The following is a 27366-nucleotide window of genomic DNA, read 5'->3' on the forward strand; positions in this document are numbered from 1 at the left end:
GGTCACCACCTGACCCAGGGTCACCACCTGATGCAGGGTCACCACCACACTCAGGGTCATCATCAGATTCAGGGTCACCACCTGACCCAGGGTCACCACCTGACTCAGGGTCACCACCTGACCCAGGGTCATCACCTGACCCGGGGTCATCATCAGACTCAGGGTCATCACCTGATTCAGGGTCATCATCAGACCCAGGGTCACCACGTGACTCAGGGTCACCATGTGACTCAGGGTCATCACCTGACCCAGGGTCATCACCTGACTCAGGGTCATCATCAGACTCAGGGTCACCACGTGACCCAGGGGTCACCACCTAACCCGGGGTCACCACCTGACGCAGGGTCACCACTTGACCCAGGGTCACCACGTGACTCAGGGTCACCACCTGACCCAGGGTCACCACCACACTCAGGGCCACCACGTGACTCAGGGTCACCACCACACTCAGGGTCACCACCACACTCAGGGTCACCACGTGACTCAGGGTCACCACGTGACTCAGGGCCACCACGTGACTCAGGGTCACCACCACACTCAGGGTCACCACGTGACTCAGGATCACCACGTGACCCATTGCCCCCCCCCCCCATTGCCCCCCCCCCCCCCCCAGGACCCAAGCCCCGTGCTTGCTGGCCGGTGCCTCTACTTCCCTGGGGATGGTAAATACTCGTACGAGGATTACAACACCGAGGTCGGTGGTCACACGAGGGGGTGGGGGTTACCGGGGGGTCACTGTGGGGTCACCGGGGGTCACCGGGGGTCACCGGGGGGTCACTGGGGGGGGTTACCGGGGGGTCACTGTGGGGTCACCGGGGGGTCACCGGGGGGTCACCGGGAGATTTCAGGGGGATTGCGGGGGGACTGAGCGGTTGATTGTGGGTGATTGTGGGTGATTGCTGGGGATTGCTCAGCACTGATTGTGGATGTGCTTGTGGGCGATGGCAGTTCCAGTGTGGGTGGAGGTTTAGCACACTCACACAGACAAAAGGTCCCCCGTGTAGCCTCTAACAGGCTGTAGGGGCAAGTGCTGTTAGTAGCGAGTAGCACCTGTGAAGGTAGACACAGACAAAGCTCCCCCGTGTAGCCTCTAACAGGCTGTAGGGGCAAGTGCTGTGAGTAGCGAGTAGCAGCAGCACCTGTGAAGGTAGACACAGACAAAGGTCCCCCGTATAACCTCTAACAGGCTGTAGGGGCAAGTGCTGTTAGCGAGCAGCACCTGTGAAGGCTACCGGCACTGTGGCACACGAGGAAGTGGGTGGTTACCAGCACCACGCCCGACCGCCTTTGTCTCCCCCAGTGGGAGACAAAGTCTACCTAGGGGAGGCCCAGGACCGGTTCAGATAATCGTCACCGGTGGTTTTGGTGGCCGTGAGCGGGAATCGAACCCGGGTCGCTCTGCACTAAGCTTCAGGTCTTCTCGGCCACGGTCATTCCCTCCCTTCTCTACGCTTGCGAAACGTGGACCCCCCTAATGGAACATCTTCGCCGGTTAGAAACATTTAGGCTGGCCTGCCTACGATCCGTCCTGGGTTTAACCAGACTGGATTGTGTGAGGAGCTCACAAATCCGGGTTCGTAGATTAGCGTCGCGCTAACCACTACACCCACCGCTCCCACCACCACCGTCACCGCCACCACCACCACCATCATCACCGCCACCGCCACCACCACCACCATCATCACCGCCACCACCACCACCATGATCACCACCGCCTCCACCACCGCCACCACCACCACCACCACCATCACCACCACCACCACCATCATCACCACCACCACCACCGCCACCACCGCTACCACCACCACCACCGCCGCCACCATCGCCACCACCACCACCACCATCACCACCACCACCATCACCGCCACCACCACCATCACCACCACCACCACCACCATCACCACCACCATCACCACCATCATCACCACCATCACCACCACCACCACCACCACTATCATCACCATCATCATCACCACCATCATCACCACCACCACCACCATCACCATCACCACCACCACCACCACTACCATCACCACCATCATCACCACCATCATCACCACCACCACCACCATCATCACCACCACCATCACCACCACCACCACCACCATCACCACCACCACCATCACCACCATCATCACCACCACCACCACCATCACCACCACCACCACCATCACCACCATCATCACCACCACCATCACCACCACCACCACCACCATCACCACCACCACCACCACCATCACCACCATCATCACCACCACCATCACCATCACCACCACCACCACCACTACCATCACCACCATCATCACCACCATCATCACCACCACCACCACCATCACCACCATCATCACCACCACCATCACCACCACCACCATCACCACCATCATCACCACCACCACCACCATCACCATCACCACCACCACCACCACCACTACCATCACCACCATCATCACCACCATCATCACCACCACCACCACCACCACCATCATCACCACCACCATCACCACCACCACTATCACCACCACCACCATCACCACCATCATCACCACCACCATCACCATCACCACCACCACCACCACTACCATCACCACCATCATCACCACCATCATCACCACCACCACCACCACCATCACCACCATCATCACCACCACCATCACCACCACCACCACCACCATCACCACCATCATCACCACCACCATCACCACCACCACCACCACCACCACTACCATCACCACCATCATCACCACCACCACCACCATCACCACCATCATCACCACCACCATCACCACCACCACCATCACCACCATCATCACCACCACCATCACCATCACCACCACCACCACCACCACTACCATCACCACCATCATCACCACCATCATCACCACCACCACCACCACCATCATCACCACCACCATCACCACCACCACCACCACCATCACCACCACCACCATCACCACCACCATCATCACCACCACCACCACCATCATCACCACCACCACCACCATCACCACCATCATCACCACCACCACCATCACCATCACCACCACCACCACTACCATCACCACCATCATCACCACCACCACCACCATCACCACCATCATCACCACCACCATCACCACCACCACCACCACCATCACCACCATCATCACCACCACCACCATCACCACCACCACCACTACCATCACCACCATCATCACCACCATCATCACCACCACCACCACCACCATCACCACCATCATCACCACCACCACCACCATCACCACCATCACCACCATCATCACCACCACCATCACCATCACCACCACCACCACCACCACTACCATCACCACCATCATCACCACCATCACCACCACCACCACCATCACCACCATCATCACCACCACCATCACCACCACCATCACCACCACCACCACCACCATCACCACCATCATCACCACCACCATCATCATCACCACCACCACCACCACTACCATCACCACCATCATCACCACCATCATCACCACCACCACCACCATCACCACCATCATCACCACCACCATCACCACCACCACCATCACCACCATCATCACCACCACCACCACCATCACCACCACCACCACTACCATCACCACCATCATCACCACCATCATCACCACCATCACCACCATCATCACCACCACCATCACCACCACCACCATCACCACCATCATCACCACCACCACTACCATCACCACCATCATCACCACCATCATCACCACCACCACCATCACCACCATCATCACCACCACCATCACCACCACTACCATCATCACCACCACCACCATCAGCTTTAAACACCGCCCGTGAGTATCCACGGCCCAAGCACAACAACAACAACAACACACCAGCAGTCCCTGAGGAACAAGAACAAGTAGCAGCAGCAGTAGCAGCAGCAGGCAGTAGCAGTAGCAGAAGCAGCAGCAGTAGCAGACAGCAGGCACCAGACAGCAGGCAGCAGCAGTAGCAGTAGCAGCAGACAGCAGCAGCAGTAGCAGCAGGCAGCAGTAGCAGGCAGCAGTAGCAGCAGTCAGTAGCAGCAGGTAGTAGCAATAGCAGCAGACAGTAGCAGCAGGCAGTAGCAGCAGACAGCAGCAGCAGTAGGCAGTAGCAGGCAGTAGCAGCAGGCAGTAGCAGCAGGCAGTAGCAGCAGCAGACAGCAGCAGCAGGCAGTAGCAGCAGGCAGTAGCAGCAGCAGACAGCAGCAGCAGGCAGCAGCCAGCAGGCAGCAGCAGGCAGTAGCAGCAGCAGGCAGTAGCAGCAGACAGCAGCAGACAGCAGCAGCAGCAGGCATTAGGCAGTAGCAGCAGACAGCAGCAGGCAGTAGTAGCAGCAGACAGCAGTAGCAGCAGACAGCAGCAGCAGGCAGCAGCAGATAGCAGCAGGCAGTAGCAGACAGCAGTAGCAGCAGGCAGTAGCAGGCAGTAGCAGCAGGCAGCAGCAGGCAGTAGCAGAAGCAGCAGTAGCAGCAGCAGTAGTAGCAGGCAGCAGGCAGTAGCAGACAGCAGTAGCAGCAGGCAGTAGCAGACAGCAGTAGCAGCAGGCAGTAGCAGACAGCAGCAGATAGCAGCAGCAGCAGGCAGCAGTAGCAGGCAGCAGCAGTAGCAGTAGCAGCAGTAGCAGCAGCAGTAGCAGCAGGCAGCAGCAGACAGCAGTAGCAGGCAGCAGTAGCAGCAGTAGCAGCAGCAGGCAGCAGCAGCAGCAGGCAGCAGCAGACAGCAGTAGCAGACAGCAGTAGCAGCAGCAGGCAGCAGCAGCAGGCAGCAGCAGCAGCAGGCAGCAGCAGACAGCAGTAGCAGGCAGCAGACAGCAGCAGCAGACAGCAGCAGACAGTAGTAGCAGCAGCAGGCAGTAGCAGACAGCAGTAGCAGACAGCAGTAGCAGCAGGCAGTAGCAGTAGCAGCAGGCAGTAGCAGCAGCAGCAGATAGCAGTAGCAGCAGGCAGTAGCAGCAGCAGTAGCAGAAGCAGCAGACAGTAGCAGACAGCAGTAGCAGCAGGCAGTAGCAGCAGACAGCAGCAGCAGGCAGTAGCAGACAGCAGCAGGCAGTAGCAGCAGGTAGCAGCAGCAGCAGCAGGCAGTAGCAGCAGACAGTAGCAGCAGTAGCAGCAGGTAGCAGCAGCAGCAGCAGGCAGTAGCAGCAGACAGCAGCAGTAGCAGCAGCAGGCAGTGTGTGATGACCAATCCGTGGGCTCCCTCACCCAGTTTTCGCCCCCATTTGGACTCATCAGCACGGCAACATGCCTCAGTGCCTCGCCGCCACTCTCGAAAATGCTGCCGTAATGTTGTGGCTGTTGTTGTTGTTGTGGCTGTTATTGTTGTGGCTGTTGTTGTTGTGGCTGTTGTTGTGGCTGTTGTTGTTGTTGTGGCTGTTGTTGTTGCTGCTGTTGTTGTGGCTGTTGTTGTTGTTGTGGCTGTTGTTGTTGTTGTGGCTGTTGTTGTTGTTGTGGCTGTTGTTGTTGTGGCTGTTGTTGTTGTTGTGGCTGTTGTTGTTGTTGTGGCTGTTGTTGTTGCTGCTGCTGTTGTTGTTGTTGCTGCTGCTGTTGTTGTTGTTGTGGCTGTTGTTGTTGTGGCTGTTGTTGTTGTGGCTGTTGTTGTTGTTGTGGCTGTTGTGGTATCGGGTTCTGGTGGTGCCACTCGCCACCCCAGTTGCCACGCGGCCACGGAGAGGGACAGAGTAGGAGCGAGACACCCACCAGACCCGCGTCAATTATTCACGTCGCTAAATTAGCAATGAGCCACGATTTAATTAGCGGTGAGTGTGTCGACGATGTCCTCGTGTGTCACTCTTAACCCACCCACCCATCCCCAGCCCTCACACAGATCCCCTTACAGCGATGGCCGTGTCGGAGACACTGAGAGGCTGGGTTGGAGCCCTGGGTCTGGGTGTCTCTCTCTCAGTGGGTTCACGATGGCCGTGTCGGAGACACTGAGAGGCTGGGTTCGAGCCCTGGGTCTGGGTGTCTCTCTCTCAGTGGGTTCACGATGGCCGTGTCGGAGACACTGAGAGCCTGGGTTCGAGCCCTGGGTCTGGGTGTCTCTCTCTCAGTGGGTTCACGATGGCTGTGTCAGAGACACTGAGAGGCTGGGTTCGAGCCCTGGGTCTGGGTGTCTCTCTCTCAGTGGGTTCACGATGGCCGTGTCAGAGACACTGAGAGGCTGGGTTCGAGCCCTGGGTCTGGGTGTCTCTCTCTCAGTGGGTTCACGATGGCCGTGTCAGATACTCTGAGTTCCGTTTGTTCAAGCCCTGTGTCTCTTAGTGTATGTTGAACATTCTTTTGCACAATACGTGGCCAAACATTCACACATTCTCCCATTCACAAATTCACCCACTCACCCATTCACTCATTCACCCATTCACTCATTCACTCAGACATTAACAAATTCACCCACCCACACATTCACCCACCCACACATATTCACTCACCCACCCAGTCACTCGCTCACACATTCACCCACTCACACATTCACCCACTCACCGAGTCACTCACTCACTCACCCACTCACTCACCCATTCACTCACTCACTCACCCACACTCACCAACTCACTCACCAACTCACTCACCCACTCACTCACCACTCACCCACTCACTCACACACCCACTCACTCACCCATTCACTCACTCACTCACCCACTCACTCCCTCACCCACCCACCCACTCACTCACCCACTCACTCATCCACCCACTCATCCACTCATTCACTCACTTACCCACTCACCCACTCACTAACTCACTCACCCACTCACCCACTCACCCACTCACTCACCCACTCACCCACTCACCCACCCACTCACTCACCCACCCACTCACTCACCCACTCACCCACTAACCCACTCACTCACCCACCCACTCACTCACTCACTCACCCACTCTCCCACCCACTCACTCACTCACTCACCCACTCACCCACTCACCCACCCACTCACTCACTCACTCACTCACTCACCACCACTCACCCACCCACTCACTCACCCACTCACTCACCAACTCACTCACCCACTCACTCACCCACCCACCCAGTCACTCGCTCACACATTCACCCACTCACACATTCACCCACTCACACATTCACCCACTCACCGAGTCACTCACTCACTCACCCACTCACTCACTCACCCACACTCACCAACTCACTCACCCACTCACTCACTCACTCACCCACCCACTCACTCACTCACTCACCCACCCACCCACCCTCCCACCCACTCACTCACTCACCCACTCACTCTCTCACACACTCACTCACTCACCCACCCACTCACTCACTCACTCTCCCACTCACTCACTCACTCACCCACCCACTCACTCACTCATCCACTCACTCACCCACTCACCCACTCACCCACCACTCACTCACCCACTCACTCACCCACTCACTCACTCACACACTCACACACTCACTCACTCACCCACTCACTCACCCACTCACCCACTCACCCAGCCACTCACTCACCCACTCACTCACTCACCCACACACACCGACTCAACGCCGCGTGTGTGACCCCGTGACCTACCCCGGTGCCAGGTACAGTGCCCCGGTGCGGCAGGCTTCTGTGGCCTCATGGTGGCCAGCCGCACGTGCTACTGCTGTGAACTCTACAGCTGCGGAAGGTAACACGCACAGAGACCCATAGACACGCATAGAGACCCACAGACTCACACAGAGACGCACAGGGTCACAGAGAGACCCACAGACTCACACAGAGATCCACAGACTCACACAGAGACCCATAGACTCACACAGAGACCCATAGACACACACAGAGACCCATAGACACGCATAGAGACCCATAGACTCACATAGAGACCCACAGACACGCATAGAGACCCACAAACACATACAGAGACCCATAGACACGCATAGAGACCCATAGACTCACATAGAGACCCACAGACACGCATAGAGACCCACAGACACGCATAGAGACCCACAGACTCACATAGAGACACACAAACACACAGAGACCCACAGACTCACATAGAGACCCACAGACACGCACAGAGACCCATAGGCACGCATAGAGACCCACAGGGTCACATAGAGACCCACAGGGTCACAGAGAGACCCACAGACACGCATAGAGACCCACAGACACGCATAGAGACCCACAGGGTCACATAGAGATCCACAGACTAACACAGAGACCCATAGACTCACACAGAGACCCACAGACTAACACAGAGACCCATAGACTCACACAGAGACCCACAGACACGCATAGAGACCCACAGACTCACACAGAGACCCACAGACACACATAGAGACCCACATACACGCATAGAGACCCACAGACACGCATAGAGACCCATAGACTCACATAGAGACACACAAACACACAGAGACCCGTAGACTCACAGAGAGCCATAGACTCACACAGAGACCCGTAGACTCACACAGAGACCCACAGACTCACACATAGACCCATAGACTCAAACAGAGACCCACAGACACGCATAGAGACCCATAGACTCACATAGAGACACACAAACACACAGAGACCCGTAGACTCACAGAGAGCCATAGACTCACACAGAGACCCGTAGACTCACACAGAGACCCACAGACTCACACATAGACCCATAGACTCAAACAGAGACCCACAGACTCACATAGAGACCCATAGACTCACATAGACACCCATAGACACGCATAGAGACCCACAGGGTCACATAGAGACCCACAGGGTTACACAGACCCACAGACTAACATAGAGATCCATAGACTCACATAGAGATCCATAAACTCACATAGAGATCCATAGACTCACACAGAGATCCACAGACTCACAAAGAGACCCACAGACTCATACTGAGACCCATAGACTCACAGAGAGACCCAGAGACTCACACAGAGACCCACAGACTCACACAGAGACCCACGGACTCACATAGAGACCCATAGACTCACACAGAGACTCGTAGACTCACACAGAGACCCATAGACTCACACAGAGACCCAAAGACTCACACAGAGACCCATAGACTCACATAGAGACCCACAGACTCACATAGAGACCCATAGACTCACATAGAGACCCACAGACTCACATAGAGACCCACAGACTCACACAGAGACCCACAGACTCACATAGAGACCCATGGACTCACATAGAGACCCATAGACACACACAGAGACGCATAGACTCACATAGATACCCACAGACTCACATAGAGACCCACAGACTCACATAGAGACCCACAGACTCACACAGAGATCCACAGACTCACACCGAGACCCATAGACTCACACAGAGACCCACAGACCCACACAGAGACCCATAGACACACATAGAGACCCACAGACTCACACAGAGACACATAGACTCACACAGAGACCCATAAACTCACACAGAGACCCACATACTCACACAGAGACCCATAGACTCATACAGAGACCCATAGACTCACACAGAGACCCATAGACTCACATAGAGACCCACAGACTCACATAGAGACCCATAGACTCACATAGAGACCCATAGACACACACAGAGATGCACAGACTCACACAGAGACACATAGACACACACAGAGACGCATAGACTCACATAGAGACCCACAGACTCACACAGAGACCCACAGACTCACACAGAGACCCACAGACTCACACAGAGACCCACAGACTCACACATAGACCCACAGACTCACACAGAGACCCACAGACTCACACAGAGAGCCACAGACTCACACAGAGACCCATAGACTCACACAGAGACCCACAGACTCACACAGAGACCCACAGAATCACACAGAGACCCACAGACTAACACAGAGACCCACAGACTCACAAAGAGACCCACAGACTCACACAAAGACCCACAGACTCACACAGAGACCCACAGACTCACACAGAGACCCACAGACTCACACAAAGACCCACAGACTCACACAGAGACCCACAGACTCACAAATAGACCCACAGACTCACACAAAGACCCACAGACTCACACAGAGACCCATAGACTCACACAGAGACCCATAGACTCACACAGAGACCCACAGACTCACACAGAGACCCACAGACTCACACAGAGACCTAAAGACTCCACCCCCACCCCACAACATCCCCCGCCCCTCCACCCCCGCCCCACCCCCCCCTAGACGAGGTCACGTGGGGCAGTGGCGAAGCGTGGCTGATTTGTGACCCAGAGGAATTTGTGGAATTAACGAAACAGAAAACCCGTGGTGATGGTGGTGTGGTGGTGGTGATGGTGGTGTGGTGATGGTGGTGTGGTGGTGGTGATGGTGGTGTGGTGGTGATGGTGATGTGGTGGTGATGGTGGTGGTGGTGATGGTGGTGTGGTGGTGGTGGTGATGGTGGTGGTGGTGATGGTGGTGTGGTGGTGATGGTGGTGTGGTGGTGGTGGTGATGGTGGTGATGGTGGTGTGGTGGTGATGGTGGTGTGGTGGTGGTGGTGATGGTGGTGTGGTGGTGATGGTGGTGTGGTGGTGATGGTGGTGTGGTGGTGATGGTGGTGTGATAGTGTGGTGGTGATGTGGTGGTGTGGTGGTGGTGATGGTGGTGATGGTGGTGTGGTGGTGTGGTGATAGTGGTGTGGTGGTGGTGTGGTGGTGGTGATGGTGGTGGTGATGGTGGTGATGGTGGTGTGTTTGTGATGGTTTTGTGGTGGTGATGGTGGTGATGGTGGTGTGGTGGTGTGGTGGTGATGGTGGTGTGGTGGTGATGGTGGTGATGGTGGTGGTGATGGTGATGTGGTGATGGTGGTGTGGTGGTGATGGTGGTGTGGTGGTGATGGTGGTGTGGTGATGGTGGTGGTGATGGTGGTGTGGTGGTGATGGTGGTGATGGTGGTGGTGATGGTGGTGGTGATGATGGTGGTGTGGTGGTGATGTGGTGGTGATGATGGTGGTGTGGTGGTGATGGTGGTGGTGATGGTGGTGATGGTGGTGATGGTGGTGGTGATGGTGGTGATGGTGGTGGTGATGTGGTGGTGATGGTGGTGATGGTGGTGGTGATGTGGTGGTGATGGTGGTGTGGTGATAGTGGTGTGGTGGTGTGGTTGTGATGGTGGTGTGGTGGTGGTGATGGTGGTGTGGTGGTGATGGAGGTGTGGTGGTGATGGTGCTGGTGTGGTGGTGTTGGTGGTGATGATGGTGATGGTGGTGTGGTGATGGTGGTTATGGTGGTGTGGTGGTGATGGTGGTGATGGTGGTGGTGATGGTGGTGTGGTGGTGATGGTGGTGATGGTGTGGTGGTGATGGTGGTGATGGTGTGGTGGTGTGGTGTTGATCGTGGTGATGGTGGTGTTGCGGTGATGGTGGTGGTGGTGTGGTGGTGATGTGGTGGTGATAGTGCTGGTGATGGTGATGGTGTTGATGGTGGTGATGGTGGTGTGGCGGTGATGTGGTGGTGATAGTGCTGGTGATGGTGGTGGTGATGGTGGTGATGGTGGTATGGTGGTGTGGTGTTGATAGTGGTGATGGTGGTGATGGTGGTGTGGTGGTGATGGTGGTGGTGATGGTGGTGTGGTGGTGATGGTGGTGTGGTGGTGATGGTGGTGATGGTGGTGTGGTGGTGATGGTGGTGTGGTGGTGATGATGGTGGTGTGGTGATGGTGGTGTGGTGTTGATGGTGGTGATGGTGGTGATGGTGGTGTGGTGGTGTGGTGGTGGCGATGGTGCTGATAGTGCTGGTGATAGTGATGGTGATGATGGTCGTGTTGGTGATGGTGGTGATGATGGTGATGGTGGTTTGGTGGTGATGGTGTGGTGGCGGTGTTGGTGTTGGCAGTGGTGATGGTGGCAGTGGTGGTGGTGGTGGTGGTGATGGCAGTGGTGGTGGCGATGGTGGCAATGTTGGTGGTGATATGGAGGTGTGGGGAGTGGTGGGTGTAGTGGTTAGCGCTGCGCTGCGCAATGCACCCAGAGACTCGAGTTCGATTCCCGTTCACGACCAACACCACCGGTGACGAGTATCTGAACCGGTCCTGGGCCTCCCCTAGGTCGACTCAGCCTCAAACGAATAGCTGGTGTAGCGGTGTGTAGTGAACATCGCCACTGGGGAGACAAAGGCGGTCGGGCGTGGTGCTGGTAGCCACCCACCCCTCTCGTGTGCCACAGTGCCGGTAGCCTTCACAGCACTTGCCCCTACAGCCTGTTAGAGGCTACACGGGGGACCTTTGTCTGTGTCTACCTTCACAGGTGCTGCTGCTACTCGCAGTGAGTGGGTGGTTGAGTGAGTGAGTGGGTGAGTGAGTGAGTAAGTGGGTGAGTGGGTGAGTGAGTGGGTGAGTGGGTGAGTGAGTGGGTGAGTGAGTGGGTGAGTGAATGGGTGAGTGGGTGAGTGAGTGGGTGAGTGGGTGAGTGGGTGAGTGAGTGAGTGAGTGGGTGAGTGGGTGAGTGAGTGGGTGAGTGAGTGGGTGAGTGGGTGAGTGAGTGGGTGAGTGAGTGGGTGAGTGAGTGGGTGAGTGAGTGGGTGAGTGAGTGAGTGGGTGAGTGGGTGAGTGAGTGAGTGAGTGGGTGAGTGAGTGGGTGAGTGAGTGGGTGAGTGAGTAGGTGAGTGGGTGAGTGAGTGGGTGAGTGGGTGAGTGAGTGGGTGAGTGAGTGAGTGGGTGAGTGAGTGGGTGAGTGCGTGAGTGAGTGGGTGAGTGAGTGAGTGAGTGGGTGAGTGAGTGGGTGAGTGAGTGGGTGAGTGGGTGAGTGAATGGGTGAGTGAGTGAGTGAGTGGGTGAGTGAGTGGGTGAGTGAATGTGTGAGTGAGTGAGTGGGTGAGTGAGTGAGTGGGTGAGTGAATGGGTGAGTGAGTGGGTGAGTGAGTGAGTGGGTGAGTGAATGGGTGAGTGAGTGAGTGGGTGAGTGAATGGGTGAGTGAGTGGGTGAGTGAGTGAGTGGGTCAGTGAGTGAGTCGGTGAGTGAGTGGGTGAGTGGGTGAGTGAGTGGCGGAGTGAATGGGTGGGTGAGTGAGTGGGTGAGTGAGTGGGTAAGTGAGTCGACAAGCAGGAGATGTTCTAAATAAAAGAGTTTGTAAATCTAGACGATGATGTAAAAGTGCATCACAGCTCCCAGAAGCTTCCTAATATCGAGCGGGAAGAACGTTCCAGACGGCCACGGCAGCAGCAGCGCAGTCTGCAAGCGCGTCGCATAGAGACCCATCGTAGTGTATAGTGTAGTGTATAGTGTAGTGTATAGTATAGTGTGTAGTGTATGGTGTAGTGTATAGTGTAGTGTATACTGTAGTGTAATGTAGTGTATAGTGTAGTGTATATAGTAGTGTATAGTGCAGTGTATAGTAGTGTATAGTGTAGCGTACAGGAGTGTAAGCAGTGTGTACAGTGTAGTGTATGGTGTAGTGTATAGTGTAGTGTATGGTGTAGTGTAGTGTATAGTGTAGTGTAAAGTAGTGTATAGTATAGTGTATAGTAGTGTATAGTGTGGTGTATAGTGTAGTGTATGGTGTAGTGTATAGTAGTGTATAGTGTAGTGTACAGTGTAGTGTATAGTGTAGTTTATAGTGTAGTGTATGATAGTGTAGTGTATAGTGTAGTGTATAGTGTGTGTATAGTATAGTGTATAGTGTAGTGTAAAGTAGTGTATAGTAGTGTAGTGTATAGTAGTGTAAAGTAGTATATAGTGTAGTGTAAAGTAGTGTATAGTGTAGTGCATAGTAGTATAAAGTAGTATATAGCGTAATGTATAGTAGTGTAAAGTAGTGTATAGTGTAGTGTATAGTAGTATAAAGTAGTATATAGCGTAGTGTATAGTAGTGTAAAGTAGTATATAGTGTAGTGTATGGTAGTGTAAAGTAGTGTATAGTGTAGTGTATGTTAGTGTAAAGTAGTGTATAGTGTAGTATATAGTGTAGTGTATAGTAGTGTAAAGTAGTATATAGCGTAGTGCATGGTAGTATAAAGTAGTGTATAGTGTAGTGTATGGTAGTGTAAAGTAGTATATAGTGTAGTGCATGGTAGTGTAAAGTAGTGTATAGTGTAGTGTATCGCGTTCGACGTCCAGCCGCGAGGTACCGAGAGGCGTCTCTGCGTGCGTGTGCGAGTGAGAGCAGGCCGAGCGGGATAGGCGCCTACCACGTGTTCACAGGCGTCTCCGACTGCCGGGAAGTCGTCCACCTCTACAGGCTGCTCTGGACGACCACCAGCCTCAACGTGCTGGGACTCATGTTGGGCATCGTCACTGCAGCCATCCTGGGCGACTTCAAAGAGGTGGGCGGCATAGAGGCCCACAGACTCACGCAGAGACCCGTAGACTCACAGAGAGTCCCACAGACTCACACAGAGACCCGTAGACTCACACAGAGACCCGTAGACTCACACAGAGACCCGTAGACTCACACAGAGACCCGTAGACTCACACAGAGACCCATAGACTCACACAGAGACCCATAGACTCACACAGAGACCCGTAGACTCACGCAGAGACCCGTAGACTCACACAGAGATCCGTAGACTCACACAGAGACCCATAGACTCACACAGAGACGCATAGACTCACACAAAGACCCACGGACTCACACAGAGACACAGACACTCACACAGAGACCCATAGACTCACACAGAAAACCCACAGACTCACACAGAGACCCATAGACTCACACAGAGACCCGTAGACTCACACAGAGACGCATAGACTCACACAGAGACCCATAAACTCACACAGAGACCCATAGACTCACACAGAGACCCGTAGACTCACGCAGAGACCCGTAGACTCACATAGAGACCCATAGACTCACACAGAGACTCATAGACCCACACAAAGACCCACGGACTCACACAGAGACACAGACACTCACACAGAGACCCATAGACTCACACAGAAAACCCACAGACTCACACAGAGACCCATAGACTCACACAGAGACCCACAGACTCACACAGAGACGCATACACTCACACAGAGACCCATATACTCACACAGAGACGCATAGACTCAAACAGAGACCCAAAGACTCACACTGAGACCCATAGACTCACATAGAGACCAATAGACTAAAATAGTGACCCATAGACTCACATAGAGAGCCATAGAATCACACAGAGACCCATAGACTCACACAGAGACCCATAGACTCACACAGAGACCCATAGACTAACATAGAGATGCATAGACTCCACAGAGACCCACAGACTCACACAGAGACTCATAGACTCACATAGAGACCCACAGACTCACACAAAGACCCATAGACTCAAATGGAGACCCATAGACTCACACAGACACCCATATACTCAGACATAGACCCATAGACTCACAAAGAGACCCATAGACTCACACAGAGACCCATATACTCAGACATAGACCCATAGACTCACACAGAGACACATAGACTCACACAGAGACCCATATACTCAGACATAGACCCATAGACTCACACAGAGACACATAGACTCACATAGAGACCCACAGACTGACCGTCGTGTTTCACGTGTCGCTATTATATAAATGCGTTGTTGTGTTGTTGTGTTGCGTATGTTGTTATTGCACGTGTTGTTCTTCTTGAAATCGTTGTTATTGTTGTTATTGTTGTTGTTGCAGACACTGCGAAGCCCAACTCAGGCTTTTGCTCAGCCCAGCTTCCAGCCGTCGGGAACCAACGGGCAGCAGCCGCAGCAAGTGATCACCTACACCAGCTACTGCACCTACCCAGCCCTCGCCCTGTCGGTACGCAGCCAGTAGCAGCAGCAGCAGCAGTCGGGGTAGTAGCAGTATTAGCAGCAGTAGTTGCAGCAGTAGTTGCAGCAGTAGTTGCAGCAGTAGTTGCAGTAGTAGCAGCAATAACAGTAGCAGCAGTAGTAGTAGTTGCAGTAGTGGTAGTGATATGGCAGTAGTAGCAGCAGCAGGAACGGCAGTGGCAGCAGTAGTGGTAGCAGTAATAGCAGCAGCAGTAGTAGTGGTAGCGGTAGTAGTCAGGGTAGTGGTAGCGGCAGTAGTGGTAGCAGTAGAAGCAGCATCAGTAGCAGCAGTGGTGGTAGCAGTAGTGGCAGTAGTCGTAGTAGTAGCAGCAGTAGTAGCACCAGTAGTAGTAGCAGCTGTGGATGAAGGAGAGAGCTGTGGATCAAGGAGGAATGAAGGAGGGAGCTGTTAATGAAGGAGAGAGCTGTGGATGAAGGCGAGAGCTGTGGATGAAGGAGGGAGCTGTGGATGAAGGAGAGAGCTGTGGATGAAGGAGGGAGCTGTGGATGAAGGAGGGAGCTGTGGATGAAGGAGGGAGCTGTGGATGAACGAGAGAGCTGTGGATGAAGGAGGGAGCTGTGGATGAAGGAGAAAGCTGTGAATGAAGGAGAGAGCTGTAGATGAAGGAGGGAGCTGTGGATGAAGGAGGGAGCTGTGGATGAAGGAGGGACCTGTTGATGAAGGAGGGAGCTGTGGATGAAGGAGAGAGCTGTGGATGAAGGAGGGAGCTGTGGATGAAGGAGAGAGCTGTGGATGAAGGAGGGAGCTGTGGATGAAGGAGAGAGCTGTGGATGAAGGAGGGAGCTGTGGATGAAGGAGGGAGCTGTGGATGAAGGAGAGAGCTGTGGATGAAGGAAGGAGCTGTGGATGAAGGAGAAAGCTGTGAATGAAGGAGAGAGCTGTGGATGAAGGAGGGAGCTGTGGATGAAGGAGGGAGCTGTGGATGAAGGAGGGAGTTGTGGATGAAGGAGGGACCTGTTGATGAAGGAGGGAGCTGTGGATGAAGGAGGGAGCTGTGGATGAAGGAGAGAGCTGTGGATGAAGGAGAGAGCTGTGGATGAAGGAGGAAGCTGTGGATGAAGGAGTGAGCTGTGGATGAAGCTGTGTGTGAAGGAGGGAGCTGTGGATGAAGTCCGGCAAAACAACCCCCTACCTCCTCGCGGTGCCGGACGGGCAACTCTGTCGTGGACAGCGCTGTGGGGGGAGATCCAATTTTGATTGGCTCCTCCCCTCATGGCATATGTGTCCACCACAGGGGCTAAACGGGGGCTCTGGACGGGTGCGAGGGGCTGGTAACCCCTCCACCTTCAATTAATTACCACGAAACCACGAATTAAACTGAAATATGTAACAACTAAGCTTGTGCCGGAGGCCCCGGGGGGCCAGGCGTCTATGACGTCTCCTGGCCAAACCCCAATTGGCGGAGCCAGGAGATTGAATACCTACCCTCGGGGCTACTCCAGAAACAACGAAAAGCCACTACGGGTGGCCACGTGGAATGTTCGAACGCTCACTGCAGAGGAGAGGCTGCCACTCCTCTGTCGGGAGCTGGACCGGTACCGCCTGGATCTATGCGGCATTCAGGAGGTCCGGTGGACCGGCTCTGGCTCCTGCCACCATGAGGGGTGGACAGTCCTCTACTCGGGGCAGCACACTGCCAAACAACAGGGTGTGGGTCTTCTTTTGAACAAAAGAATGAAGGGGGCGTGGGAGCGTGGCGGTGAGGTGTGGGAAGCTGTAAGCCCCAGGCTACTTTGGGCTCGCCTTCCCATCAACCGGAAGCGAGGAATGGTGGTCGTGGTTACTTATGCCCCCACCGAAGATGAACATCCGTGGAGGGATGCAGGCAAAGCCGATGAGTCAGATGCCTTCTATGACCTCCTGTCACAGGTGCTGGCTAAAGTGGCCCCTCGGGATAGAGTCATCATGTTGGGTGACTTCAATGCCCGAGTTGGTCATGATACTGGCACCTGGTCTGGAGTGATTGGAGGGCATGGGCCAGATCAGCTCAATAACAACGGTAGGAGGCTGCTAGATTTTTGTGCAGCCCATGGGCTTGTAATTACCAACACGCTGTTCCGGCATCGGCGCATCCACACAACATCATGGATGCATGCCGGGTCCAAGCAAGAACATCTGCTGGACTACATAGTGACGGACCGGCGAATGCGAGCCCATGTCCTTGACACCAGGACCTACCGTGGAGCTGATCTGCCCTCTGACCATCGACTAGTCATCTGTAAGATGCGCCTGCCATTCTTCCACTCCAGTGGTGGGTGTACACCCAGGACCCCATTCCAACCTAAAGTGGCCTGGTCTCAGTTATCTGATGAAAGTTGCAAGCGAGAATTTCATCATCGCTTGCGGCTGGGATTGGCATCGTCCCCGACTCCTGATGTCGAGGGTAAATGGGCGAGGTTTAGGACTGTGACTCATGCAGCTGCAATGGCTGCTTTGGGTACGCGGTCCAGACCTCCTCAGACACCCTGGATGACAGAGGAGTTGTTCAGGATGGTTGAGAAAAAGCGACAGGCCTACTGTCATCGGCTACAGAATCCCACGTCAGAGAATGAGGAGGCTTACCGCAGCCTTCGCTCGGAGGTTCGGAGAGCCGTGAGGCGCTGCAAGGATGGGTGGTGGTCGCGGGTTGCTGAGGAGATGGAGTCTGCCTCAGTGGCCCGTGATCACAAATCTCTATTTAACTCCATCAAAAAAGTAACCTGCAGCGCCACACCTATTACCATCATTAGGGGAAAAAACGGTGATCCAATTTCCGACCCCCAGGAACAGGTTCGCAGATTTGCTGAGCATTTCTGTGAGGTCCTGGGGGAAGGAAAATCCCTCAGCCAGGAAAACATCGTGGCACAAAGTGAGGATGACCCTGCTGAGGCTGCGGTGCCTCAAATATTGGATGAAGTCACCCCCTGTGAGTGGCTGGCTGAGGTGCCATCTGCTGAGGAAGTATTGAAGGCGATCCGGAGTCTGAGACCAGGAAAGGCAGCGGGCAGAGATGATCTCCCAAGCGAAATGCTGAGGGAGGGTGGCGTTTGTGCACAGACTGCCCTATATGACATCATAACAACAGTCTGGACCACTGGACGGGTTCCGCAGGATTGGAAGGATGCCCTGGTGGTCCCCCTTTTTAAGAAGGGGGACCGCACAGACTGTAACAACTACAGGGGCATCTCACTCCTCAGTGTGCCGGGAAAGGTCCTGGCAAGGATTATTCAGCATCGCCTTGCCAGGCACGCTGAGGAGAGGCTTGCGGAGCCCCAATGCGGTTTCAGGAAAGGGCGGTCCTGCACAGATGCCATATTTTCTGTCCGTCTGCTACAGCAGAGGTGTAGGGAATTCCAACAAGACCTACATCTCTGCTTTATTGACCTGGTCAAGGCCTATGATACCATCAGTAGGCCTGGGCTCTGGGTCGTTCTTCGTGCTTTTGGAGTACCTGACCCTCTGCTCACGATCATTAAGGACCTTCATGATGGTGAGCGGGCCCGGGTAAAACTACGTGGCCGGGAGTCAGAGCCATTCCCTGTACACCTTGGGGTGCGACAGGGATGTCCTCTGGCTCCCACATTATTTAACATCTATTTTGACCACGTAGTTCGTGAAGCCTTCAATAGCTGTACCGGGGGAATCTCCATATGGTACAGATATAATGGGAGGCTAATCGATGCCCGGGTGGGTCAAGGGATGGCTCCCTATTGCTCAACCACGTTATGTATGCTGATGACTTGGTAATAGCTGCTCAGTCAGAGGAGGAGTTGGAGACGCTGCTGCTGAGACTGGAGCGTGCCACTAAGAGGTGGGGCCTTACCATCAGCCCCACCAAAACTAAGCACCTGCCTGGGTATTTTGTACCATCGGACACTCCACTCCCACAACTCCCAATCGGTGATGGGGCAGTTGCGGAGAAAGTGGAGAGTTTCCCATACCTGGGCAGTGTGCTTATGACTGGCTCCAGTTTAACAGCAGAGGTCTCACTCCGAATCAGTCGAGTGGCAATATCTTTTCATCGGTTGCGTAACGCGGTGTGGAAGCTACCTGGTCTGTCGCTCCGCACTAAGCTTCAGGTCTTCTCGGCCACGGTCATTCCCTCCCTTCTCTACGCTTGTGAAACGTGGACCCCCCTAATGGAACATCTTCGCCGGTTAGAAACATTTAGGCTGGCCTGCCTACGATCCATCCTGGGTTTAACCAGACTGGATTGTGTGAGGAGCTCACAAATCCTTGAAAGATCTAGGCAGGGTCCCATCGGTGAGCTCCTCCGGCAGGCAAGACTGCGATGGCTGGGTCATGTAGCCCGCATGCCCAGCCACCGCATGCCGAAACAGCTTTTGTTTGGACGGATTGAGGGGGCTAAGCGGGCGCGGCACGGGCTAGAGAAGAGATGGAGTGATGTGGTACAAGAGGACGTGGAGCTGAGTGGACTTGCCGATGACTGGTACCAGCGGTGTCAAGATCGGCCTCTGTGGAGGAGGCTCGTGAAGGATGCTACTGGGCAGTTGGAGGCAGTCGCCCTCCAACAACAACGGAGGGCGGAGGAGCGACGATCACAACAGCGAGCGGAGCGCTGGGTGGCTAAAGCACAGCAGGTTGGCACAGTAGGGGGCACAGGTGGTGCATCAGCCAGTCATCTCAGTCAGTCGACCCGTGGCACCTGGGTCTGCCCCGTGACCTCCTGCCAGCGGGCGTTCGACACTTCACGTGGCCTCAGGGTGCACATAGCCTGGCACAAGCGTCGTGGTGACGTCACCGCCACTTAGTGGCGAATGGCGGTTGTTGTTGTTGTGTGGATGAGGGAGGGAGCTGTGGATGAAGGAGAGAGCTGTGGATGGAGGGATCTGTGGGTGAAGGAGGGAGCTATAGATGAAGGAGAGAGAAGTATATGAATGAGAGAGCTGTGGATGGAGGGAACTATGAATGAAGGTGGGAGCTGTGGATGAAGGAGGGAGCTGTGGATGAAGGAGGGAGCTGTGGATGAAGGAGGGACCTGTTGATGAAGGAGGGAGCTGTGGATGAAGGAGGGAGCTGTGGATGAAGGAGAGAGCTGTGGATGAAGGAGAGAGCTGTGGATGAAGGAGGGAGCTGTGGATGAAGGAGTGAGCTGTGGATGAAGCTGTGTGTGAAGGAGGGAGCTGTGGATGAAGGAGGGAGCTGTGGATGAAGGAGAGAGCTGTGGATGGAGGGATCTGTGGGTGAAGGAGGGAGCTATAGATGAAGGAGAGAGAAGTATATGAATGAGAGAGCTGTGGATGGAGGGAACTATGAATGAAGGTGGGAGCTGTGGATGAAGGAGGGAGCTGTGGATGAAGGAGGGAGCTGTGGATGAAGGAGGGACCTGTTGATGAAGGAGGGAGCTGTGGATGAAGGAGGGAGCTGTGGATGAAGGAGAGAGCTGTGGATGAAGGAGAGAGCTGTGGATGAAGGAGGGAGCTGTGGATGAAGGAGTGAGCTGTGGATGAAGCTGTGTGTGAAGGAGGGAGCTGTGGATGAAGGAGGGAGCTGTGGATGAAGGAGGGAGCTGTGGATGAAGGAAGGATAAATCTAGATTGAAAACTAATTTCTGTAGAACTGCTTGTTGTGTTTCGTTTGTTGTCCTTCCCCCACACGTCCAATACGCATGGTTGGCTACGTACGGTGCACACACACAAGGTGGAATAATAGGTGTTAAACCATGACCTCCTCTCCATCTCCCTCTCCAACTCTCTCTCCATCTATCTCCATCTCTCTCCATCTCTCTTCAACTCCCCATCTTTCCATCTCTCTCTCTCTCCATCTTTCTCCATCTCTCTCCATCTCTCTCTCCATCTCTCTCTCTCCATCATCTCTCTCCCTCTCTCTCCATCTCTCTCCATCTCTCTCTCTCCATCTCTCTTACTCTCTCTCTCCAACTCTCTCTCTCCAACTCTCTCTCCATCTCTCTCGCTCTCTCCATCTCTCTCCCCATGTCTCCATCTCTCTCTCTCTCCATCTCTCCCCATCTTTCCATCTCTCTCTCCATCTCTCTCTGCATCTCCCCACATCTCTCCATCCCCCCCCACCACCCTCCCCACCCCCCCTGCCCCCCTATCCCTCACAGGGCTCCTCCGGGGGCTACCCAGCCGCCAGTGCTCCACCCGTCGGGTTGGACGACCACCACCACCAGCAGCAGCAGCACCCCCAGCAGCAGCAGCAGCAGCAGCCTCCTCCCGTGGACCTCCAGAACATCGCTCCCTCCCTACTGCCCAACACGCCACCCCTGTACACGCCAATGTACTTCCCGGCCAGCGAGAAGCCTCCAGCCTACATCCCGTGACGGGTCTCGCGACACTGAGGGAGGGGAGGGGCGATCATCGGTAGCAGCAGTAGCGGCATCATCATCAGCAGCAGCAGCATCAGCAGCATGATCAGCAGCTGTAGCAGCATTAACATGGTCATCATGATCATCACCAGCAGCATCGTCATCATCATCAGCAGCAGTAGCGGGAATCATCATCATCATCAGCATCATCAGCAGTAGCGTCATCATCAGCATCATCATCATCAGCAGCATGATCAGCCGCTGTAGCAGCATTAACATGGTCATCATGATCATCACCAGCAGCACCGTCATCATCATCATCATCAGCAGCAGCAGTGGGATCATCATCATCATCAGCAGCAGTAGCGTCATCATCAGCATCATCATCATCAGCAGTATGATCAGCAGCTGTAGCAGCAGCATTAACATGATCATCATGATCAGCTAGTGCTGATGATGATGACGATGATGAGAGAGAGAGAGACACGGAAACTCCAAATCTACAGCAGCAGCAGACATCGTCAGGGTCTGGATCGAACCCACGACCTCATGTAGACCAGGCGAGGTAGTCAACATCTCATAGCCGCTGTGATGATGATGAGAGAGAGACGCAGACTCCAAATATACAGCAGCAGCAGGCATCGTCAGGGTCGGTGATCGAACCCACGACCTCCTGTAGACCACACCTCGCACTCCATTTCAAGGTGCACCTAGCCTGGCACGAGAGCCACGGAGATGTCACCGGCTGCTGTTGTGTTGGCCGTGCAATTCGGAATTCACGTTGTCCGACGTTTCTCCCCACGTGCCTGGATATTCTTAATTTAATGTAACAGATGTCTATGAATCTTCGCGCAATTAGGCGCGTCCAATTTTAGCTTAGCGGACCTGCGTCTTAGAGTGGAAATTCCACATTCCCATGGGCGGGGACGAGGGGGTGTGAGTTTGAACAGTGCACGTGATAATTAACCCCCTGTGATTGAATAAACTCGGTAATTATTTAGCATTGTCCGTATCTCTTTGTGTTGAGTGGGCGTGGCAAAAACACTATTTGCATCTCATTTGCATAACTGTTGCATGTCATTTGCGTATCGTTTGCACAGTGTGGATTCAGATGGAACAGATGGAGATTAGTCCACACACGTGGTAGAAGGGGAGTGAGATGGAACAGATGGAGATTAGTCCACACACGTGGTAGAAGGGGAGTGAGATGGAACAGATGGAGATTCGTCCACACACGGGGTAGAAGGGAGTGAGATGGAACAGATGGAGATTAGTGGACACACGTGGTAGAAGGGGAGTGAGATGGAACAGATGGAGATTAGTCCACCCACGGGCTAGGAGGGAGTGAGATGGAACAGATGGAGATTAGTCCACCCACGGGGTAGGAAGGAGTGAGATGTAAAAGATGGAGATTAGTCCACCCACGGGGTAGAAGGCAGTGAGATGGAACAGATGGAGATTAGTCCACCCACGGGGTAGGAAGGAGTGAGATGGAACAGATGGAGATTAGTCCACCCACGGGGTAGGAAGGAGTGAGATGGAACAGATGGAGATTAGTCCACACACGTGGTAGAAGGGGAGTGAGATGGAACAGATGGAGATTAGTCTACACACGGGGTAGAAGGGAGTGAGATGGAACAGATGGAGATTAGTCCACCCACGGGGTAGGAAGGAGTGAGATGGAACAGATGGAGATTAGTCCACCTACCTGTCAGAGGCCGTGTATACTGCTCCTCCTCGACGCCCATCCACCCACGTGTGATCCACCAACCCCTCACTGCCACCCACCTACCCACCCACCAACTCACCCACCCACCAACTCACCCACTCAGCTAACCACTCACCAACTCACCCACCCACCAACTCAGCCACCCACCCCCCAACCCACATACCCACCCACCCACCAACTCACCCACCCAGCTACCAACTGACAAACTCACCCACCCACCATCTCAGCCAGCCACCCACAAACTCAGCCACCCACCAACTCATCCACCAACCTACCCACGCCCCCACCAACTCACCGACCGACCCACCTACCCACCCACCTACCCACCCACCAACCCACCTACCCACCCACCTACCCACCATCCAACTCAGCCACCCACCAACCCACCCACAAACCCACCCACCTACCCACCCACCAACCCACCCACTCACCAACTCACCCACCTACCCACCCACCTACCGACCCACCCACCAACTCAGCCACCCATCAACCCACCCACCTACCCACCCACCCACCTACCCACCCACCAACCCACCTACCCACCCACCTACCCACCATCCAACTCAGCCACCCACCAACCAACCCACAAACCCACCCACCTACCCACCCACCAACCCACCCACTCACCAACTCACCCACCTACCCACCCACCTACCCACCCACCCTCCAACTCAGCCACCCACCAACCCACCCACCAACCCACCCACCAACCCACCCACTCACCAACCCACCCACCAACCCAGCCAGCCCAGCTATGTAGGACTGCAACTGTGGCAGACTGAAAGGTGGGTGGGTAGCCAGCAACAGCACGTCCGCCCGGCCGCCTTTGTCTCTCCCACACACGCGGCGGCACAGGCAGTGACACACCGAGATGAATGGTAGATGCACCACCAGCTGTACCCCCCTACTGTGCCAGGCTAGGTGCAGGAGGAGGTCACGTGACAGAACCAGCAGGTGCCACGGGTCAGCTGACTGAGATGACCGGTAGATGCACCACCAGCTGTACCCCCCTCCTGTGTATTTTATCTTTTTAACCGCCCTGCGCTCCGCTCGTTGTTGTGAGCGTCGCTCCTCTGCCCTCCGTTGTTGTTGCTGGAGGGCGACTGCCTCCTGCTGCCCAACAACAGCAGCGTCCTTCACGAGCCTCCATCTCTTCTCTAGCCCGTGTCACCCACTCACTCACCCATCAGCTCCATCTCTTCTCTAGCCCGTGTCACCCACTCACCCACCAGCTCCATCTCTTCTCTAGCTCGTCTCACCCACTCACCCACCAGCTCCATCTCTTCTCTAGCCCGTGTCACCCACTCACCCACCCACTCACCCATCAGCTCCATCTCTTCTCCAGCCCGTGCCACCCACTCACCCATCAGCTCCATCTCTTCTCCAGCCCGTGCCACCCACTCACTCACCCATCAGCTCCAATCTATTTTCCAGTCCGTGCCACCCACACACTCACCCATCAGCTCCATCTCTTCTCTAGCCCGTGCCACCCACTCACTCACCCATCAGCTCCATCTCTTTTCCAACCCGTGTCACCCACTCACCCAACAGCTCCATCTCTTCTCTAACCCGTGTCACATACTCACCCATCAGCTCCATCTCTTCTCTAGCCCGTGCCAATCACTCACCCATCAGCTCCATCTCTTCTCCAGCCCGTGCCACCCACTCACTCATCAGCTCCATCTCTTCTCTAGCCCGTGCCACTCACTAACCCATCAGCTCCATCTCTTCTCCAGCCCGTGCCACCCACTCATCCATCAGCTCCATCTCTTCTCTAGCCCGTGTCACCCACTCACCCATAGGCTTCATCTCTTATCTAGCCCGTGCCACTCACTAACCCATCAGCTCCATCTCTGCTCCAGCCCGTGCCACCCATTCACCCATTAGCTCCATCTCTTCTCCAGCCCGTGCCACCCACTCAGCCACCCACTCACCCACAGCTCCATCTCTTCTCCAGCCCGTGCCATCCACTCACCCATCAGCTCCATCTCTTCTCTAGCCCGTGCCACCCACTCACCCAACCACTCACCCATCAGCTCCATCTCTTCTCCAGCCCGTGTCACTCACTCACCCACTCACTCACCCGTCAGCTCCATCTCTTTGTAGTGTTGTAAGGACGAGCAGACTTCTTTAGGAAGCACACTCTGTTTATTGTATTATTTCCTTATACAACGCTTAACACACACAGAGGGATATTCGGTCCCCTCACCCGATACCTTAGGGAGGTACTGCCTCCGTACCTGGCGGGACTCACACGCCTACCACTAACCTCCTTGATACCTAAGGAGGTACAGCCTCCGGACTTGGCGGGACTCACACGTCTACCGCTATCCTAGTCCTCCGGCTAGGACCTAGGGGAGGCTATCTGACCCACCGCTGGCCCGGTGGGTCCTGACCACTGGGTATGCCGAGCCTTAGCCCTTAGAAGGGCTGGGAGGCTGGTCCAGGGTCCTAGCTAGGCTCCAGCCCAGTCTTCTGTCTTCGTGCAGGGAGAGAACTCCCCCGAGGTCCGTTGGGTCACCCGTCTTATACTCCTTCGTGGCCAGGTAGAACCAATCACACATTCCCACGTGGAACCGTCTGATTGGTTCGTACCAAACCCTGGCTACGATCCGTTTCACCTCGACTGACCCCAACCGTTGTACCCAGGGGTAATGCTGCACCGCCCTGGTGGCAACGCAGGTTACGCAACAGCGCGTAGTTAACACCTCTACATCACCCCCTCCTTCGGAAGCTCCAGCCGTCCCGGCTGCAACAATGGGAAGCTCCGAAATTACCAACGGTAGAAGAATCGTGAGTGTGCCTCACGAACAACAAGAACAAGAACAATAAAACTCCTATAAATACCCCCCTTAACAACATAACGTATGTACAAGGCACTAGACATGCCAAAGAACATCATAACAACCGGCGAGATTTCGCGCGCGTGCGTTTCGCGGGACCATCGTAGGGGATGGCAGGCTTTGTCGGCGGCACAAGGGAAGGAGGATGAGCAAGAGCATCCGGTGGGCCTTTAGGCATCTCCACGGGGACACCTGCTGCTCCACGGTCCGTTGAGGCCGAACGTGGCCTGCATGGAGCCGTCACTCCCGCGTCATCTGGTTTTTGCCGCGATGCCGTGGGCGTCCTGTAGTCCTGGCCCCGGGATGCGGAGGGGCGTCGTCGAGGCGCACGGCAGTCAGAGGAGATGCGGCCTCGTCGGCCACAGTTGAAGCACGTCACGTCGCCGCGTGGAGAAGGCCGTCCCCGCTGCTGGTCGTTGCGGCGACCGGCGTGGACGGAAGACCGCCGGCCCGTTGACCTGGTCGCCACGAAGGCCCGACTCGGGGGAGAACTCGGCGTCCCTGCCGGCAGGCTCCGACGTCGAAGCCGAGGCGGCGGTGGTCGATTCCGTGTGGAGCTGCAGATGTGCGTGGATGCACCGAGCGGCTCGTAGCGAGCACATAACTGTCGTCGTCCACCGCTTGGATGACGATGCGCAGCACGCGCGCCAGCTCCAGCATCTTCTGGAGAGCGATGGCATCGATGGCCTCGTCGTCCATGCGAGGGTAACCCCGCTCTTGCCATCGCCAGTAGAGCGGTCCGGAATGCCAACGGAGACTCTTTAGGGCGGCGTCGCCTGTCGTAAAATCGGCTGCGGACGTCGGATGGAGGCCCGTAGACGTCGGACATCCCGTCGGAGGGCCGA

The 27366-nt window shown here is 55.1% G+C and overlaps 2 protein-coding genes across 7 annotated transcripts in view; one reads left to right on the forward strand and one right to left on the reverse strand.

Moving 5' to 3' along the window:
* Positions 1-22947, forward strand: part of LOC142905286 (transmembrane protein 255B-like) — a 39665-nt gene extending 16718 nt beyond the window's left edge. For all 3 annotated transcript variants that reach the window (XM_076058050.1, XM_076058049.1, XM_076058048.1), the window contains 5 exons: positions 614-694; positions 7539-7624; positions 14024-14189; positions 15523-15648; positions 21749-22947. In XM_076058050.1, coding sequence (XP_075914165.1) covers positions 614-694; positions 7539-7624; positions 14024-14189; positions 15523-15648; positions 21749-21964 — 675 coding nt within the window. In that variant the 3' untranslated portion in view covers positions 21965-22947. The remainder of the gene's footprint in view (positions 1-613; positions 695-7538; positions 7625-14023; positions 14190-15522; positions 15649-21748) is intronic.
* Positions 1-27366, reverse strand: part of LOC116937743 (ankyrin repeat domain-containing protein 49) — a 390193-nt gene that overhangs the window by 57687 nt on the left and 305140 nt on the right. The gene's annotated exons all lie outside the window — the stretch shown is intronic.

The sequence above is a fragment of the Petromyzon marinus genome, assembly GCF_048934315.1.
Source record: "Petromyzon marinus isolate PM22_M1 ecotype Great Lakes invasive population chromosome 67 unlocalized genomic scaffold, UKy_Petmar_22M1.pri1.0 chr67_unloc.6, whole genome shotgun sequence".
NCBI classification, from domain to species: Eukaryota; Metazoa; Chordata; class Hyperoartia; order Petromyzontiformes; family Petromyzontidae; genus Petromyzon; species Petromyzon marinus.